Raw genomic sequence first — 20,013 nt, 5'->3', positions numbered from 1 at the left:
AGAAGTAAAAAATTAGTAGCTGATTAATATCTGTTTTTACAATATTGTAGCTGCACTACTGCAATTTTACTACTAACAGCAAGACAGGGAGATATTTTAGGTTGTGAAACAGTTCTCTCTAAATGAAGCAAAAGTCCCACTGGTCGGGATTTTTAAAACTAGACTGGACAAAACACTAGATAAAATACTGCTCATGTATGTTTCAATCTTGCACTGGCACAAAGATGAACTGGATGATTTAAATTCAGTGGGACCATTTTATTCTACAAGAGTAAAAATAACAAATATATGGAATATCTTTGCACAATTGTCCTGGGAACCTCATGAAAATAAGATGCAATTGCAATGAGCAAAATATTAAATACATAAGTTGAGGGAATAACAACTTTAGACATGGAAATGAATGGAATAACGTTCACTCACTGGAGTAAATTTTTGATGACGCTTACTGCTACATCATCAACTGCTGGTTTTCCCATTCGGCTTGGATTCAACAGTGGAGTATTCTCTATCCCCATAACCATCACTTTGTTTTCCTCTCTGAGACTCTCTGTTCGAACTGCTGCAGTGAGAGAGCCTTGTATGACAATCTCTGGCAGAACTAAAGTGGGAACCTGGAGGTGGAAGAGAAGAAAATCCTACTGAATGTAATTAACAGATGGGTATGCAGTTATTTCATACAGGCATTCGTTTCTCAAATATATTTCTAGCCACTGTGCACACTGTCCCATGCATGGGTTGGAAGAAAGGCCATCTTAAATATGTAACAATTAAAATCAGTTACTCTCATTCTGCAGCTATGAGAGCTAACAAGTATTACTAGAAACAAAACAAGCAATATCCAAATAGACGGTCTTAAATCAACAATTAACTTTGCATTAGTGATCCCAAACCAAGGTCCATAGCTCAGAGGCAGTCCATAAGACCATGGAAAGTACTCCACAGTTTGCCTGAAGATCACACTGGGCCCCACCTGCCTGTACAGTATTTTCAGGTTTGATGATAAGGGTACGTGTAGGTGCATAAGAAATGTTGAGGGTTGCAAGTGGTCTGTTGAGCCAAAATATTTGGGTATCACTCCTCTTGATTATAAAATAAAACCACTCTGTGGGGAAGACAATCCAATTAATAAGTAAAATGAATCCTCTGATGCTAAAACCACTATCCAATGAAACTCTTCTTTTTAAAACACCTCCCACCCTTCAGTATCATCCATGAAGGACCAGCTCCTGCAAAGAAGTGAGCACCTCTAGGATGGTATGCAGCAGCCTCAACTTCTGCTAGCCTCACTGGTAGCTGAGAATGCTCAATGCTTTGCAGGATTAGGCTCTCTATAGCCACCTCTTGGGCAGCTTGTGAGAATTTGGAAGCATATTGATTCTTTACTTGAAAATTCAAAATAATAGGCTAAGAAAAGCCTTTTTAAATATGGGGATAATCAAAATACTGTGCACTTGTGTCATAACATTCACCTAAAGGTTAAATAAAACACAGAGAGGCTAGCTAATATTACACTAAAATATAGTAGGAGATGACTGTATTTACCACTAGACAATCAAGGTATTTGCTCCTTTTTTTCATCTCTTTCATCACCACTTTGGCGAAGTCAAACAGCTCTTCTGCAGTAACAACCTAATTACCAAGAAAGGATAACGTGGAAGGTATTTTGTTACATAAAATAGTGAGTTTGGTAAATGCTAATTATCTATTACATTCATTTAGCATTTCTAATCTGCTCTCTCACCCTCACACAGAAATCCAGAGACAAAGTCACTATCTACAGAAACACATTTTTGTTTTTTTCAAAAGTGACTGACAGGGTACTGCTCTCCCCTCATTTCAGCCAATGACTATTAAATGCAAAGGGTCATAGCTTGGCTTTAAAGACTGCCAGAGAGTAGCCTGGATAAAGCCTCTACAGTCTACATACTTGCTGGTGATCAATATTTGAATTCCCCAAATAAGCTTCTTGCACATTAACTGGCTATACCATGAACTCTGGGAATGGTTATCCATTATGATGTTGCAAGAATATTCTTTTTTTTAGACAGGAGTCAGACTTGAGACTCCCTGAGAATGTAAAGGGAGTGGACTGGGATTACCTACCTAACTTCCAGCCTAGTTACCAAAATTCATGATTCTCAAAAAGCCTTACTTACAATCCCTAGCATTGTTTTAATTTAAAAGACAATCCATGTTAATGTGTGCACACTTCTGTCCTTTCCTGGTTTGGTGACATACCAAAAACCTACAGTCCAGCATAGCGCATGTCCATTGGACCACAATGAACAGTGGTGGATGGGTCCAGACCTCTACAAATGTGTACAGTGAGTCAAATTCACGATGTCTCTTTGGAACTTACTTCTTTATCTGCAGTAGGATGAGCACAAGCATCTATTTTCATGAGAAACTTCTCCAAATAGGAGTTTAATGTCTGTGCCTGCAAATTGGAGTTCGCTACCTACAGCAGAAGATGTTAATGAAGTTTAAATTCATGTGACACTGGTGAAAATGGAAATGTACACACAAGCATCCGAGTATTTCTTCAGTCATGAGGAGACACAGGTTTCAGATCCTCATGGAGGGAATAATGCGTATTTTCAAAGAGTAAAAACACTAAATCAGAGGTTCCTAAAATGGGGAATGAATTAATTGATTTACAGCAGCAGCAGTATTTTTCATAGCCTATACTGAGCAGATGTCTGGTTTATTCACATATGTGTGGTTAGAGTTGCATCATATAACTAAGGTTTTGATATTTTCAAGACTGGCAAGGATATATAGTTCTTAAATAAAGAGAAAAAAGCCACTGCGCTCTCTGTTCCATCAGTGTGTAAACCTCTTCAAACCCAGCCAGAAGTCAGAGATGGAAAGTGCTTTATATAATGATTAAGATGTAACAAAATAAAAAGTTTTGATAGTTTTCTTCTTACCTCTGATTTGATTTTCACCTGTAGATTTGTCAGGAATCGCTGGATTTTATCCATGAAGAGTCGATCCACAGCAAGATAATGGAACTTTGATTCAAACTTGCCAATAACTTCATTAGCCTAGGACGCAAATGGCAAAAATCATGAAACTCAAAAAGTACAAATTAAACCTATTCTAACCTTTAATAGCAATAGCTACTGTGAAATACATGAATGTGCGGAATCTGCATGTGTGAATCTTAAATTACTTTATGCTGAATCTGCTCATGCCAATGCATGTATAGTTTTAGTTTATGCTTACAGTATATTTTGTGCCTGCCAGTCTGGCAGCACTCTTTCCCACACTTGTGGCTGGAGTAATTTATTCATGAATGTCTTGGTCTAAGATAACACTTAGCACTTCTATAATGCTTCCCATCGCTAAAGGGTCATGAACACATTAATAAAGACAGGCTCTCAACCCAAATCTAGAAACAGGGGAGATAAGAAAGGTTATTTTAGCTGCAACAGTTAATCTGAATACTAGACCTACATACCTGTTCTAGGTAGTTTGACTCCATCTTCTCCATATCCCCCATAATTATTCCTTCAACAAAGTCAATGCGTGCAGTTTCTTGCTCTAGACGCTTGCAAAAAAGCTCTACCTCTTCTGAAGAAAAGTTACCTCCCTCTGAAAATAATCTAAACACAGCAGGCAGGAAACAAACACACAAATTGACTTGGGTTCTTCCACTGCCCCAAAATATTTTTAACTGAATAGTTATAATTTTATAATCTTAACTGTTACGTATCTATTCCAGGGATTAAAATATTACTATAACAACAGCATGTCTACATTTTTAAAGGACATACTTTAATTTTATTGTACTGACTTGGCAATAAATTATCAAATTTAATTCTTGTAAGGCGATAGGGAGAGAGAAATTGAGGTATATGCAGCTGATTTACAGGGATAAAGTTATTTAGAGAAAGATGACCAACATACCCCAGGTCACCCGATACCTGCAAGACTTAAGGAAGTCCATATTTGAATCTCGTAATTTTCTCAAAGCTTCCTCCAAGTAGTTCCGGTAACTCCGGAGGGAAATCTGGATAACTTCCACATGATTACGCATCTCTGAATGCAGAATGTTGCTTAGAGAAATCAACCTAATAGAAAAGACAGCTTTTTACAGGGAAATCTATGGAACAGATGTTCTGGTTCAAAGGCTGCTGGTTTATAAAGTAAAATGAAAAATGAGAATGTAATGACGATGCATCTTAGATTCCTCTCCATTATACATTCTTTGGTGCATAAAGCAGCCAAACCATTGGCTAACTGTACATACAGTACATGTTATTCACAACCAGTTGATACTACTAAAGGAACGGGTATCGTTGTATCCTATCTAGCTATTTACCAGGATAGTGAAACCATTTTAATTTAATCTTAAATTATAATAAATTTACCTTGACTTTAATTTTTTAACAAGGAGATTTAACAAAACCACAATGAGGTCCTTTACTTTTGCCCAACAGTTTATCAGGTAGCATATATTAACGAGTATGGTATAAAAGCTGTTACCTTTTGGATATTAACTTCCGTTTTGCCTAGTAGTGCCTAAAATAACTTACTCAACTGTACTTGGGGTTTGTAGGTATTACAATGCACTATGAGAGGGAACGGAAACTAACTCCAATAACTAAGGATTTTCTTTTCTACAATGACTTTCACTCAAAGGTATGCAGAGTAATATGGGAGAGACCTTCCAAATATTCTGTGATGAGAAAAGTGCTGAAAGTGGAGCAGGGATAAAAACAATCCTCTTGGGCTGAATGTTTATACCTCAGTTACATGAAATGCCAGGTGATGATTACATAGTACAATAAATTCCTCAGACTAACCCAGTGTCAGGAATCTGTGCTGCTGTTCAGGAAACCTGGGATCAGGCAGACCCAGAATGTAAGCCAAGTGGAGAGAAAAACTCCATGATAGCAAACTCATGACACACTTACTTTTCAGCATTAGAGGCAGCGAGGAAGATGGACTCCATGTCCTGTATCAATGCACGAAACTCCTTGCTGATGTCACTTTGATGCTCTCGGATTTTCAGAAACTCACTTTTCTCTTTGTTCAGAGCTTCCATCAATGCTGTGCAGTGACTTTCCAGACGATCTCGGTGATGTGCCAGCTCCGCTGAAAGGAAAGGAAATGCTTTAATATGGCCATTATGTCCTGGTTATTAAGGCTTACCTCAACTACTAGCCACTATGCTCAAGAGAATATGGCTGGGGGTGTGCAACCTTGCAAGTTTGTAGGAGAAAGCAAAAGTGAAAAATGTCAGATGAGCACTTAATGGGCATGACATTAAGACAGATAAGTCACAAAGAGGTCTCTGTGTCTTTGACCTTCCTCCCATTTCTGAACATCTCTGACACCTCTGAAACTGTAAAACTCCTTTTCACTTCCAAGTTCTTTCCCTTCTCTCCCTTCTCAATCCTGTTGATATATCTGTTCCCCTTCCCATTGCCCAGTCTTGCCACCTCAGTAGAGCTCCTCAGGACATTTCCTTCTAAATGATTTTTGGAGGTGAAATGCACTTTCATCAATATAGATGAAAAACACTGATTCCCCATCTGGCTCCCTGGTGTTATGCCTAAAAAAACAGTCAGGCAGTGTGGAAGCAGGGAAGCTGCCAGAGAGGCAGACAGTGACATAAGCTGATGGTGGCTGAGCTACTGGGAAAGTCCTTGTTTTGGCAAGCCAAAAATTCTGTTTCACTTTTCCCAAAGGAGAATTTTTTAGAACTTCTGTCCTGTGAAAATTCCAAGGCTTTAACTCTGTTCTGAAGCAGGATTAAAGCATTTCTAAAAAACTGAAACTTTCTGTGGGGCAGAAATTCCGTTTTCCAGTCAGCTCCAACCTCAGTGGTGTTTTAAGCCCCTCACTCCTCTTCACGTGTCCAAACCAACCCTTAGCACTTCGCCTCTAGCACTTGTCCCTTCTTTCTCATGAGGGTTTCTAAAATCTTTTTCTGTAACGTCAAACCCTGGCTAACTGATTTTCAAGGCTGTCAGGCACCACAACTCCCACTCACTTTATTTAATAGATTTCATAGACACTTGGGCTGGAAGGGACCCCGGAGGATCATTGAGTCCAGCCCCCTGCCCCAGGGTCAGGAAGTCAGCAGGGATCATCGGATCCCAGCAAGACAAGCATCCAAATGTGTTTTGAAGGTGTTCAAATTGGGCGCTTGAACCGCCTCAGGTGGGAGTCTGTTCCAAACCTTGGGGGCTCGGACAGTGAAGAAGTTCTTCCTTACGTCCAGCCTGAACTGGGTCACAGTGGAGTTTGTGACCATTCGATCTTGTCATCCCTTGGGGGCTCTGGTGAACAGTTGTTCCCCCGGATCCTGATAAGCACCCCTGATAAGCTTATAGGTGGCCACCAGATCACCCCTGAGCCTGCGCTTTTCCAGGCTGAATAGCCCCATGGCTCTCAGCCTCTCATCATAAGGTCTGTTTTCCTGACCTCTGATCCTGCGCGTGGCTCTCCTCTGGACTCTCTCAAGCTTCTCCACATTCTTTTTGAATTGCAGAGCCCAAAACTGGATGCAGTACACCAGCTGCGGCCTCACCAAGGCCGAGTGCAGCAGGGAAGTGACGTCCTGGGATCTGCTTGAGAAGCATCTATGGATGCAAGCCAGCGTTTTGCTCGCTTTACTAGCCGCAGCATCACACTTTAAGGGAAGCTGTGGATGCTTTGCATCTTTAACAATCAATCCCAGGGCCACTGATGAATCTCTTTTCTGTGAATTCTAGTAAAAAACAGATGTGAGGGACAAAAAGTGTTTTTTAAAAAATAGCATGCAAGCAACTAACATTTAGTTGGGGGGATCTTGTGGCTGCCTACAACCTAATCAGGGGCCAGCAGCAGGGACTCGGGGAAAGTCTGTTCACCAGGGCCCCCCTTGGAGTCACCAGGAACAATGGCCACAAGCTGAAGGAGGATAGGTTTAGGTTAGATATTAAGAAGAACTACTTCACTGTAAGGGTGGCCAGAGCCTGGAATGGGCTTCCCAGAGATGTGGTGCTCTCACCTTCCCTGGAAATCTTCAAGAGGAGACTGGATAGACACCTGGCTGGGGTCTTATGACCCCTCCCATCCCCAGTGTCATTCCTGCCCATGGCAGGGGGTTGGACTTGATGATCTGTCTAGGTCCCTTCCAACTCATTGATTCCATGATTTACAAAGGAGCTAGTGAAGGCCATTCCAGATCAAGTCAGTTACATTATGTTATTCTCCAATATTGAATCAATTAACACTTTTATTGTCCCAGACTTTGATTCATACTTGGAGAGCTCATAAAATGAGGTGTGATAGCCATAAAATGAGGTGTGATAACTAAAGTGAAGAAGCATGTACCAGCCCTGACATCATGGATTTCCTTTTCTATGCATTCATGCCTCGGTTCATGCAGATGAAGACGAAGCTGGAGTTCTGAATTCAGTTCCTCTTTCTTAGCAGTTACAATGATGCAGGCATTGGACAAGGACTGGGCAAACCACATCTCCAGGTGCTCAAAAAATCCTAGACGAATCCTAGAATTTAAATATAAGCATATAGCAGTGAAAGGGAATCTTGGTGTTTTGTGGGCATATGCGAGGCAGACTGATGCTTGTATTCATTAGACAAATAAACTCTTCAGAGCTACATTGTTGGCACAATGCTGGTACCTTGGCAGACATGGATGGAAGGCAATAAAACTGTTCCTTATTTTTGCGAAAGAGTCATAAAACATAGCATTAAAATATTCAGATAGCTTTTGGATGCTCATTCAAACTTTCCCTTCATCTTTTTTGAGATTTCCCTATAACTTAATAAAGAAAAATAAAGAGAAACTATTTCCTACTAACCGTTTCTTCAGCTCTTCCAGCAAGCTGTCTGGTATAAGTACATGTTTCAGGTACATGGGAAGTGGATCTTTTTTTTCAAGTTTAATATAACAAATCTCTTTGGTCTTGGTTTGGTCAGACTCCTCGCAGCTAATGACAGAGTAAGCATTTCCACTAGTGGTGAAGAAGACCTCAGCTATAATTTCAGAGCTTTCTGTCTCGTCACAGTCAGACAATGTGATCTAGGAAGGTAATAGGAAGCCATCATCTATAACTTTTATAACCAGTAAGTTTTCATGAGTGTAAGTCTACTAACTTGGAAAATATTATCCCGTGGATTTCAGGAACAATATTCTGGTTCCTAGCATGGAAAGCATACATACAACTGAAAAATATCTTCAGTGTCTCAATACTCTGATCCTTTGCTGTACTCTAGAAGTACTTTCACGAGGGGAAGAGTTGCTAACAATGACATGGCCATTTGCTATCCTTAGACTAATAGAGAACACCCTAATACGGAACTGTGGAAGCCTGAAGCTATCTCCAGGAAAGTTACTACTCAAACTTTATAGAATGACTAGGAAAAAGGTATGCATGGCATGTTCTGTTTTGTTCTGAAGAACTGAAGAATTTCTTAGAGGTTTTCTTCAGCTATCCCTAAGTCTTTAAAGGAATATTACAACTATTTTTCTCTCTAGTGGAAAAAACAATAAAATGTTCAAGAAAATAATTATTTTCAGCTGAGACACCTTTTCCAAGTCATCCACTGGTTCCTGGTTGGTTGTGCTAGTAAGGCAATTAGTGACAATCGATCAGGAAGATTGCAGTTCAAGATACCGTTGCAGTGAGGTAGAGGACCCACAGAGGATAAGATTAGATACAAGATGAGAGCCTGTACTTAACCTAACTTTGTTTTAAAATCCTCCCACCAACTGGCACCTATCCACAGGTATACCACTGTCATAAAATGCTCTTTAAGTGCAAGCTGAAAATGAAACACTGAGGTACAACACAATGAAGACAGGTCAACAATACCAAATGCAGGAATAAAATGCGGCCAGATCAGAAATCTTTGTTTAGTTTATTTGTTTCTACAAGGGCAAGAAAAGTGCAGAGAGAATAAGTCATATACTGATATATGAGCTTCACCATCTTACAAAGTCTAAAGCTATGCATTAAACTTTAATGGTACGCGATGCAGACCATCTCTAAGCTCACTCAGTAAAGAATCAAATGCGGTTTGTATGTATAAACATCACCAGGTTTGCACTTGTGCTGAGGCTGATCAAATTTTTATGAAAAAAATATAGGCCTACCTCAGGAAGAATGCCTTGCAAATCATCCCCTTTACACTCTTGATTCTCTTCATCCTCAAATATTTCTGCTTCTTCCCTTTGTTGTGCAAAATTATCACTTTCTTCTAACTGATCACTTCCTTCACTTCCTTGAGCAGAGCTCTTCCCAGCCCCTTGTTTTTCTGTTTCTTCAGCTTCTTGTGCTAAGCTCTCCTTATCCTCACCTGCATTTGTTTCCTCATTTTCTAGCTGGAGGCTCTCAGAAGATTGCTCTGCTTCTTCGCTTTCTCTTGCAAAGCTCTCAGCCTTTTGCTGCTCTTCTGTATTTTCAGTTTCTGACTCCTCCACTAATTCTTCCCCACAACAAGAGGGCAGAAGTTTCATCCGTCACAATCCAAACAAACACAGTTAAAACAATAAGACAATACTAGTACTACTGAGACATTACCTTGCTCTTCAGAGGCAGAGCCTGTCTCCTCCGGCAAGCCCTAACATTGAAAAAACAATGACAACTTGCTTGTTTGGAATAATGTTAACACCATATCAATTGCACAAATTAAATCTATTCCACCAATGTTTAAACTGTTAAAATGACAATTTTCTTGCCATTTTCCAGTTGGTCTAATAAAAGGTATCATTTTGGAACCAAGAGTTCTAGTTTTTTGTATGTCATAATGTTTAAACTGGACTTTTTTACCACGGAAAAGAATCCTTTGCAAACGTATAGCTTTTGAAAGATTAAGTGAAAATTTCCCAAAGATGAACATGTAACACACCAGCAGGATTTTAAACCACCCTGTTTGTTTTGTTTGTACCTGTTGAAAGACTTCCTTTACATTAAAGTATTGGCTGATGGATGTGCTATATGCGATCAGTTCCTTCAGTATGGCTTCTGGATAGGCCGCTACTCTCTCCACTATGTCTTGGTGGTAGGCTTTATACCTGCCAAATACCAGATTGTTATTTAAGAGACTTCATTACACAATTTAACACAACTAAAAGGTGAATATAACATATTTCCATCAGCTTCTAACTTCCTCAAAATCTTATGAGCTCTCTGGGGCAGGAACCTATTACTAGTCTGCATTTGTACAGCACATAGTACAATTAGGTCCTGGTCTCTGGGGCTCCTAGGCACTGCCACAATACAAACAAGGAGAATAAATTAAACTAAAAACTATATAATAAATCTCCTCTAAAGGTTTGAAATATGTCTCGCTACTAGCTTGTAACAGACCACTGTATCGCGACCTAAGCCTTGTGGTGACAGACGAGAAATAAAGAATACTACTCAAGATTAGGTATGTGTTTAGATAGATGACTTGTACCTCTGAAGCTGTCATCCTATCCTCACCCGCATGAAGATTTGCACTGTTCAGACTTTTATAAAAGTGATTTTGGTGAATATTAGAAGTGTTGAACTAACATGCCTGGATTATCCACGCAACAGGTACAAAATATAACTGTTCCAGACAGCTGCCTTAGTAATATACCTCAACTCTGATATGGAGAGATCACTTGCTGGGCATGAAAAGATACTACTTTGTCTAGGCTTCTCTGCTAAGATTTTCCACATGAAGAACTACTTGTGGCAACTCTGACTGTCACTTTTAATGATGCAAACATCTGTTTACCAGAAACTGAACTGAAAATTATACCTGGTCCATCTTTCAGTTAGAAATAACTGGTTGCTGAAAACTTGTGTCCTTTAATGAGTGGCCTCAACATGAAATTTTTAGCATAAATTAATCTCTTGGCCAATGCAATCCTATTATCTAGAATCTTGAATTTCTGGTTCCACTGCATTTTCTTGTGATTAAATCATGAATTTATCATGACAGAATGTTATGAGGTTACTTAGCGCAATATATAATACAAATGATGTCAATCCAAGAAATCCAATCTAAGGTATCCTTCTTAAAACGTACATTCATTTTTCTTGGTGTTTGCCCTTACTCTTTAAAAAAAGCTGAGTTTTTAAAGGGCATCAATAAGTTTTTTTGCCTTTTTCAACCAGGTACAAAAAGGTCAAAGAGTATCTTAGTTTACCTTATGCTTCATACAGATGAAGTAACAAATAATGCTCTTCTACAACCACATTTAAAACACAGGCACAAACATGACAAGAAGTTTTGGCCATCCTTCACTCAGCACACTGTTCACTACACTTTCACTCCTGAATGCATACCCAGCTCTAATGTCATCCAGAGAAGAAAAGGCACTTTCCAAATGACTTGTCAGTTTTCCTTCATTGCTCTGTGTCCTCAATTTATCCAAAATTATATCCAGATTAAGTTCCTGTATCTACGCACATATGAAAAAAAAACAATCATCATAAAGGGGTAAAATGCCCAAACATTTCTTATTTATTTAGATTTTTAATGAATAAATGTCCAAATCTTTAAATGAGAATTGTTTAGTTTAAAAAGCCTCCAAATTTGATCTACCATGTCCCTAGATCCTTATTTCTGCATGAAGACAATCACTGTCCCAAAACGTAAGGGTGCCTGTAGACATGCAGAGACACTGCTCTGATGTGCTTTAGTGTGTTGAATAAGCTTTAGTTAAAGCGTCCTGCCATTCTGAAAAATTGAATGCTGAATACATGACTGCTGCAGGCACTTTAATTAGAGTGGCTCTTGGAGCTGCCCTAATTAAAGCACCCTCCCCTCTGAAGCACGTGTAAAGATGCCCTACCAATGCCACTTAAGAGGACTGTTTTTGGTAGTATTATGTGCATGGGCCCAGCTCTATCTGAACAGTAGAGAATAACAGAGAAGAAAATATATCTAAATGAAGTTTTCAAGATCTTGAAACAGTAACACAGTAAGCACATGTCATGTGGGTGTTATAAGCCTCGTCTCCAAGGCTACCGCTCAAAAGCAAACACAATGCTTGTTGTTCACCAAAGCAAGAGAAGTAAAGTCTATCTGATAAGAACTGCTGCTTGTATCAGGCATTTTGTATCAGCCAAAGAATCTGCTGGCAAAGGAAGTGGATTCCCCAGCTATTTTGGGGGTCTAACTGATACCTGCACTTTAAGTGGCCCACTATTCCAGGACTAAAAACAATTACTGGGTCTGCCCCACAACTAGCATCTACCTGAGCAAGGCAGTGATGAAGACATTACAAGTGAGTATGCTTCTGTCTCAAGCCTGACATGGTTTGCTCTGCCTGGTGACTGGCATCAAGCAGCAGTAGCTCATCTAGTCTTTCAAAGTTAAAGCAAATGTGCTGGCAATGGGATCAGTGATGGAAACAAAAAAAGCCCAGTCCAGTCTTCCACATAAGTAGTCAGCTACAAGAAGTACCTATTGCTTCCACTGCATATTTCCGCAGCACGAGTCATCCCAAAAGGGTCAAACTGGGGAAGTCCTGCCCGCTGTGTTTCCAAAAGGTGGCTGGTATCACCATGCAAAGATTAAGAACAAAGCCTTGAAAAATACCTTTTCTTGCAAGTCAAAGGATACAGTAATCTAGTAACTTGGTAAACATGCAAGGTCTTGCAGTGACACAATATCCTCCTTTTGAATGTGTATGTGCAATAATATGCAAGTAACATATAGTTGCAAGTAATAGCTACTAGAGATGGAAAATACTGTTTAGACATATGAGATCATTCTCCCATCATGAATAAGATAAAGTTTCCTTTATAAATGATGTATCAGATGTGGAACAACTATTAAATTTAGTAGTAGGCAACCACCTTCCAAGAGCAAAAATCATTATAAATACCTAATTTTCATTTGCCATGAAGTAGATTCTTTGAATACCCAAGACACCTTTGGACAACGACATTCCCCTTACACCACAGCAGTGCTGGGTCTGTACCTGATTTTGGTTTTCATGTTTTTGACGGCACCCCTTCAGTTTCATCTGAAGCTCATTTTCTTGCTGGGTCAGGTTGAGTTGATGCACATCCCAAAGGACAAGAGCTTCCTGGAAATATTTGTACAAGTCTTTGCAATTCTGTTCAGTCAGTTTAGCCAGATCCTCAAAGTCTATCTGAAGCAATTACATTAAGAAAACCAGTTATTAAGTTGTTATTAAACTGGGAGTAGAGATGGATGTATAGAAGGATAGATGACTTGTCATAACTACTTGGATGCATTCCACAAATATCTGGCACAGCTGAAGGTACATCAAAATTCAAAAAATACTATCTTCTTTCATGCTACTGGTATCCATGCTGTGTTTATGGGTATTAGATTACCGCCACTATTGCCCGACCCAAAAATATAATTTCTAACAGTACCACTTTCAGTAACATAGCATGTCAGTAGAGTATGTGGTAACAGGAGAACCACTCTGCTCTTGAAAGTGCTTTGAGACTCTGAGACTGCATTCAGCCAAAGAGCCTGGAAAGATACATGAAATGTGCAGTTTGGTGTGTGAAAAAATGACTGCACATACTCTGAATTTGGACTCTTCTCGTTTCCTTTTTAGTAGCGTAATTTCAGTGAGCATTTTTCTTACACTGATGAAATCAAAACAAGGTGCCAATGAGCCTCGACTATTACATAAACGATAGTAAGTACCACTGTGACAGATTAGTCCAAGCCCATGGATGGAATGTGAACATATCAACGTCAAACTAACTTCACGTGTGAACTCTGAAATGCATGTGCATGCAAAGGTGTATACACTAACAAATATACAGAGCTAAAGTTCTGTTCATTTACCATAAAATGTATCTATGTTGGGTGGAAAATACAGTAAATTCAAATCTTTTCTGCATGTACTATAATTAACATAGCCCAGGTAAAAACAACTGACAGTGTAAAAACCAGAACAAATCAATAAAACATTATTGGTTTTCCTTCTTTATCTTTCCACTTATATACCAATTTCCATCTTATGATCTCAAAGATCCTGCAGCAACTCAAGTGTCAGAGGCAGTAAAAATCCAAATCTTCCAGTACCCATTCTTTGCTTGACCTAAAAGACCATCTTTCCCTCACAATAACAGTAATCACAAAGCCATCTACAAACTTGAGTACAACAGGGCAACTGTTTTCACCTGTAGCCACTGCAAAAGCAATTCTCAGCAAAATAAACTATCTATCATTGGATCACCCAAATTAAATCTATGAAATCCCCTATTTATGAGGCATGCAATAATGCTATCATGGCACTCTCTCTAATAAAATATCAATACAGTTGCAGCACAGATGTTGGATATGACTACTCCACAGACATAATAAAAATGCTTTAATAACCATACATCCATTTGCTCCAGTTCTTCTTCAAACTGACTTTGTAGATTCCCAATCAGCTGGAAGAATTCAGGGTTCACAACTTTTTCAGCCTCTTCCTCTGTGCAAACCTTCAAATTCAACAGTTTATTCTAATGGAAAAGAAAACTGAGTTATTGACATTTACTTGATATGACAGTTAACATACTACATCGGTCCAATGGGTTTCAACCTTGACATTCATTCTTTCATTTTAAAGTGGGAGCCTTAGAAATATTTAAGCATCCATCATCAGGGTTTTTTTTCCCTTGAAGAAAACCTGAGTGAAGGAATTTTAAGTTTGGTATAGTCTGTGGATGTATATACTGAGAAAACATGTATTCATATTTTGGTAAGAACACTATGTTTGTGAGCTACTACTATATGAAACAAGCTGTAACAGTTTCAGAAAAGCAATGCCTGTGTAATATTTGGATCCTGTGACTGAGCTGTAAATATTACTACATAATTTGCAAAAATGTATTTCTTGTACTTATTTACAAGACCAGGTCCTGCTCCATCTGTTAGGCACTCAAACAGTACTTACTTGTGATCCAATCCCAACCTACTCAAATCCTTGCAAAACAATTAACATGTCTACTTTCGTTATGCACCTATATCATTGCCTTATGGTTAAGTCAGAGGAAGCAGTTAAAAGGAAAAAGACTCATCTCCCTGTTGCATAACTGTTCTTAGGGGGACTCAAGGAAGCTGGAGGGCTAAGCACCTGAAAGGCAGAAGCCTTTGCTATCCAAGCAGGAAGGTCCCAAGCTCAGCTGGCAAGTCAGTGGCAATGCTGGGGTCTTAACTCTAACTGCAACCCTGGACAAGGTTCCCTTCACTAAGTTAGAATTTGTTACTGCTGGTCCTGCACATTCCAGATGCATATGCTAGGTGGTGGCAGTATAAAAAAAATAACTTTATGAGTAATTCTGGTTGCCAGGCCAGAATAATTTGGTTTGATTCTGGGTCTCCAAACTAGACATTATCATGACAGCAGATTACATGCTGCTATAAAATAATCTTCAAGGGCTGCTGAAGTCAGCAACTTTGAGAGTCGTGACATTAACCTTGCACTTCTGTACTTCTGTTAGACATTCTTGCCAGACTCTCTCGTAGTGGAGGCGAATTCTCATCATACACTGCACATTGTGGGTATCTTTTGAAACAGAAAAGAGAAAAAAACGTTCAATGTGAAGAGTTCACTATTTCACATCACAAAATTCATGAACATGACTGAAACAGCTGTACCTAGCCCCCCTTTTCCCTGATGGCACCCTAGCCCCTGGCCCTCATGTATCAGGCTGTATTAGCCAGTATAGTATCCCTGGCTGGATTCTACTCGTATCTTTTTGCCATAATTCTTAGAAACAGTGGTTTATTACTTATTAGGTCCTTGCAATATGATTGCTGTTAAATAAGCTACAAATGAAAAAAGACAGCACCTACCCCAGATAGTTTACAATCTAAAATATAGAACACATAGCAAGAGAAGCACATTGTAAGATTACGAGAAAGGAGTCACTTTAGAAAAGTTTCCTTGTTATTCTAAAGAAGACAAAAGACTATAAAAGACCAAAAGGACAGCAAAGATATACAGCCAGAAGGTACAGTTTGGTCATTGTCCAAGAAACAGAGATGACTGATTCTCAGTCATTTCAGCGATTTCCTTGCTTACCTATACGTTTGTTTAAAGCCGTAAGAGATTCATACCATTCATTTATCTCAGCCTTTTTGTGTGTTGAAGGCAAAAAATCACTACCAGAATAGAAAACAAGAATCACATATCTTCAAACATAATCCAGTCTCTCAGTAGGTTAAAACCATTAGCTTGTACAAGAGCACTATTGAGTTTCCACATTCTATTGGCTGGAAGACAGACTTTCAGCCAAATCAAGGCAAAACCATCAAGGCAACTGCAATTCTGACAAAGCAGCTGCTGTCTACAAATGAACTACAGTGTCATCTGGTTAGTTGTGGTAGTGCTGGAGTGATGTTGTAGTCATGATGGTCCTGGAAATAAGAGGCAAGGATTTTTTGGGGAGGGCGATATCTTTTTTTTTTAAACAACCATCCTCTTCAGCTGCTCCTGTGAAAGGTATCGCCCTCCAAAAAGCCTAGCAATCTGTTTAGCTCCCATTTAAAAATGTAAACCAAAAGGGATCACTATTTTAAATTTACACTGTTTAAATTACACACATACATGCTCCTTTAGGATGAAGATAATCTCAAAAAGACAAATGTAAGATTTCCTTCACCTACTCTACCAGTTAATTATAGTTTATATCTTATTATACATACCAATCGCACATTTCTCAAACCAACACCACCATTTTAAATCAAACCAATTTTGGGTCATGGACTCTTACTTAATCATCCATCCTTAACTTTTACTATTTCTATTATACTGTCATTGTCAATGACTTCTACCTTTGCAGCTACTTTAAGCTAATAACAATGGTACATTTAACTCACAAAATCTGGCCAATAAAAATCAAAAGCCCTCTCCTTCTCCTCAACTCTGAAAGATTTATTTAAAAAAAGAAGTTGGAGCCTGATTCACTGCTGTGTTACTCCATTTCACAAAGGTGAATCAGGCTCTTTATTCACTATAGTAAGAAATGCTATTATTACTGTCACTCTCTCCATACCTAAGATGCTGCAGAAGTTTCATTCTCTGGCTATCAAGTGAAATCTGCTCCTTTTTCATATTCTCCAAGTCTCTTTTTACTTCCGGGGGGTTCTGTATCTCTTCACTTGCCATAAATTTTCTACAGAAAACAAATGTGCACTGAAGTAACATATTTGGGGCAAGTTATATCTTGAAACCTAAAAATTACTTGGACCTATATAATTCTCAGTCATTAAAAAGGATGCCCTGATAGTATAATGGGCAAAAAGACTTTCAAATTCACAATGGGAGCAGAATCAAAGATCATCTGTAATAGAAGCACAGATAACATCTGTTAATTTAGTTTTATTCAGACTCCAAAACATAATTTGTTGGAGAATTTCACACCTGAAACTATGTACCACATAGTCCTTCTGCATGATCTTCCAGTCCTTCACCCTGTCTTGCCATTTGAACCTTAGAGATAGCTCCTTCTTCAGGTCTGCCTCCATCAGATTAACAAATAGCTTGGCAATTGCCCTCCGATTGGCCAGTAGGGCTTGGTTAATCATCTGTGTATTACAAGATACAAAGAGGGATAAAGGACAGTGCAAGACACAAAAAATGCTGAAGCTATAGATTTTTTTATAGGCGTTGCAATGCACTGAACTAGAAGACAGAGCCAGACGAAGAGTAAGGAAATGGGGAGCATTTTGTACAAAGAAGATAGATGGTTGACTTGTTTGACTTCTGTGGAACAACAGAGCTAAACAAAAAACAAAAAAACCCAAATATTCAAACACTGCACAACAGCCATACACACACTTTGCAAGGGTTTGGGTCTCTCTTTGAAGCAACAGTTATTATCTACTGATTGACTTATGATGGTCAAGAAATGTCTCACAGTTGTGGAGCTTCAATGGTAAGCGATTTCTTGAAAATGTCCAGTTTAGGAACAGCCCCACTGGCAAGATACTCAGCAGAATTGTCCTGTCGGCTGATTTGGCAAGAAACATGCCATAAATTTAAAAAAATGCTGAAATTAAAGCTCCTATGCAATGCATATAGTCAATTACACAATGACCAAATGCTTTGATTTTGATCAAATCACTCACTTAGCTTGAGGGAACTGTCAATTTTAAGTGAGAACAGTTTCTTTTTCTAATGGCTAAGTATGAAGTATGGAGAAAGAATCTATATGTTCAGTATGTTGGGGAGGAGAGACTGCACCTATATTGATGGTGAAACAACAATTAAGAGAAATAATGATTTAATTCTTGCACCTTTTCAGTGCTAAAAAGTTGTGATATGACTGTAAGGAGAGAGTAGAATATTTTTAGTCTGAAAAAGGATGAAAAAGGTTCAGTCAAGCCTTCTGGTATACAGAGAACATTTCTGTTTGCTACTTTCTGAGGCACGTCTTATACAGAGGAATGACTTACCATGGCTTCATTATGTACAAATCTGTGAATATCAGGGGGTAAAAGATAGGCTATATCCTCCAGAATCTTGGTGCATTTCTTCAGAACATCTTTTATCTAGGAAACCAAAGGGGAGAGAAAAATGAAAGCCCAAAGTGTCAATGATTCTTAAGTAGGAAGTGATCTAAAATAAGACATAACTTACTTTTTCTACGAAAAATACTTGCTTGAACGTAATATGGCAGCACAGATAAGTTCAGAACTAAATGTAAGATTTTAAAATACACCAACTGATTTTTTTCTTCTAAAACTTGGTAACGTTAATGGAAAATAGTGACTAAAATATTAAATATCACCATTAATTGATCAACAGGTCTCTAATGTGCCTCACACTAGGAAGCTTATTACAAACAGGCTGTACAGAAAAGTAAATAACTGAATCAACTGCACATTAGATATCTAAAGCGAAGCTTGTGTCTTGTTTTAGTAATCAGAAGTTAGGTCTTCTCTGGTTCTCTCTGCAATTAAACAGATAACAGATCAGTTGCCAGTTTTGTTGTCTGATATACACATAAAATAAGGGTATGTCCACACTGTATTCAGAGGTGTGACTGCAGCACCTCTGCAGTCTGGCTAGTTTGGGTACCAATAGCGATGAAGATTCACAGGCGCGCACTTCAAGAAAGCACCCAGGGTGCTGTTTGGCTAGGTACAGCTCCTGCTGAAAGCCCAGACCACTCTGATTTCACTGCTACTGGTATCTGAGCTAACCAGATCTCACAGACTTACATGTGCAGCACTCCTGATTGTAGCATAAACATAGCTAACAATGGAAGTTAGGGGCATGATCACAGTTTGATACTAAACAATCATGGAGAGGCCAGAGGAGAAGTAAGACATTTCCTATGCCCTTGCATGGCTTCCTTGCATCTTGACTGCAAAGGTCTGCGAGGTAAGCAAGGACTGTATCGCTGCCATGCTTCTCTCACTGTCTGTTTCAAGTGGATGCCGAAGGAAAGAGTAATGAAGCAGAAGGCAATAAGCACCAAATCATTAGCTTACAGAGAAAGTTATTCACTGCTCTTTATCCAGGGCTGAAGAAAATCCTTAGTGCAATGCTTAATTAATACTCAAGCAAACAACAGCTCACCTTCTCAGCTCGAGCCACTTCATACTTGTTTAAGGTTTCATCCATCTCTCTAATCCACTGCCTTCTGTGCAATAAGTCTTGGGTGATGTCATCCCATAACTGCCCAAAGCTCTGCAAGAAGGAAGGAAGGAAATGTCAGTCCCATTTGAAAATCTAAAATGAAAAAAACGTAACTCTGGCAAGAGGCAGAATGATACAATATGCAGACAGACACACAGATACAGATAGCTGACAGAGTCAAAAAGAATTGAGCTGGGAACGGAGATTGCATCAAATGCATCGCCTTACTTCAATTGAGAAGGCTTCCAGATCACTGTCACACTCAATCTTCTTTAAAAGCAGCTCAATTTTTCTATTAGATTCTGAGAGTTTTGTCAAAAGTAACGTTTCAGTCTCCAAAATGAAGTGTTCCATTTCCTGAAACAGGCAAGTATACTGGATACTAAGTCAGATACTGGGTACTAAGTCCTGACTCCTGTACATCTTCCCCAATGACC

General features: G+C 39.0%; 1 protein-coding gene across 1 annotated transcript in view; it reads right to left on the bottom strand.

Moving 5' to 3' along the window:
- CCDC180 (coiled-coil domain containing 180) overlaps window positions 1-20,013 on the bottom strand; it is a 36,780-nt gene that overhangs the window by 11,197 nt on the left and 5,570 nt on the right. Inside the window, exons 6-27 of the mRNA XM_090022420.1 lie at window positions 19,805-19,933; window positions 19,517-19,627; window positions 18,388-18,483; window positions 17,354-17,517; window positions 16,986-17,105; window positions 16,013-16,092; window positions 15,405-15,493; window positions 14,325-14,447; window positions 12,932-13,105; window positions 11,289-11,404; window positions 9,916-10,042; window positions 9,549-9,588; window positions 9,122-9,453; window positions 7,827-8,047; window positions 7,336-7,511; window positions 4,926-5,106; window positions 3,933-4,079; window positions 3,467-3,611; window positions 2,934-3,050; window positions 2,363-2,461; window positions 1,546-1,632; window positions 424-614 (exon numbers count right to left, since the gene is read on the bottom strand). Of these exons, the coding sequence (XP_089878546.1) occupies window positions 424-614; window positions 1,546-1,632; window positions 2,363-2,461; window positions 2,934-3,050; window positions 3,467-3,611; window positions 3,933-4,079; window positions 4,926-5,106; window positions 7,336-7,511; window positions 7,827-8,047; window positions 9,122-9,453; window positions 9,549-9,588; window positions 9,916-10,042; window positions 11,289-11,404; window positions 12,932-13,105; window positions 14,325-14,447; window positions 15,405-15,493; window positions 16,013-16,092; window positions 16,986-17,105; window positions 17,354-17,517; window positions 18,388-18,483; window positions 19,517-19,627; window positions 19,805-19,933 (3,065 nt within the window). The remainder of the gene's footprint in view (window positions 1-423; window positions 615-1,545; window positions 1,633-2,362; window positions 2,462-2,933; window positions 3,051-3,466; window positions 3,612-3,932; window positions 4,080-4,925; window positions 5,107-7,335; window positions 7,512-7,826; window positions 8,048-9,121; window positions 9,454-9,548; window positions 9,589-9,915; window positions 10,043-11,288; window positions 11,405-12,931; window positions 13,106-14,324; window positions 14,448-15,404; window positions 15,494-16,012; window positions 16,093-16,985; window positions 17,106-17,353; window positions 17,518-18,387; window positions 18,484-19,516; window positions 19,628-19,804; window positions 19,934-20,013) is intronic.

Source organism: Crocodylus siamensis, chromosome 11, assembly GCF_052110815.1.
Source record: "Crocodylus siamensis isolate JL-2025a chromosome 11, ASM5211081v1, whole genome shotgun sequence".
Classification (NCBI taxonomy): Eukaryota; Metazoa; Chordata; order Crocodylia; family Crocodylidae; genus Crocodylus; species Crocodylus siamensis.
This window is presented reverse-complemented; position numbering and strand designations above follow the sequence as displayed.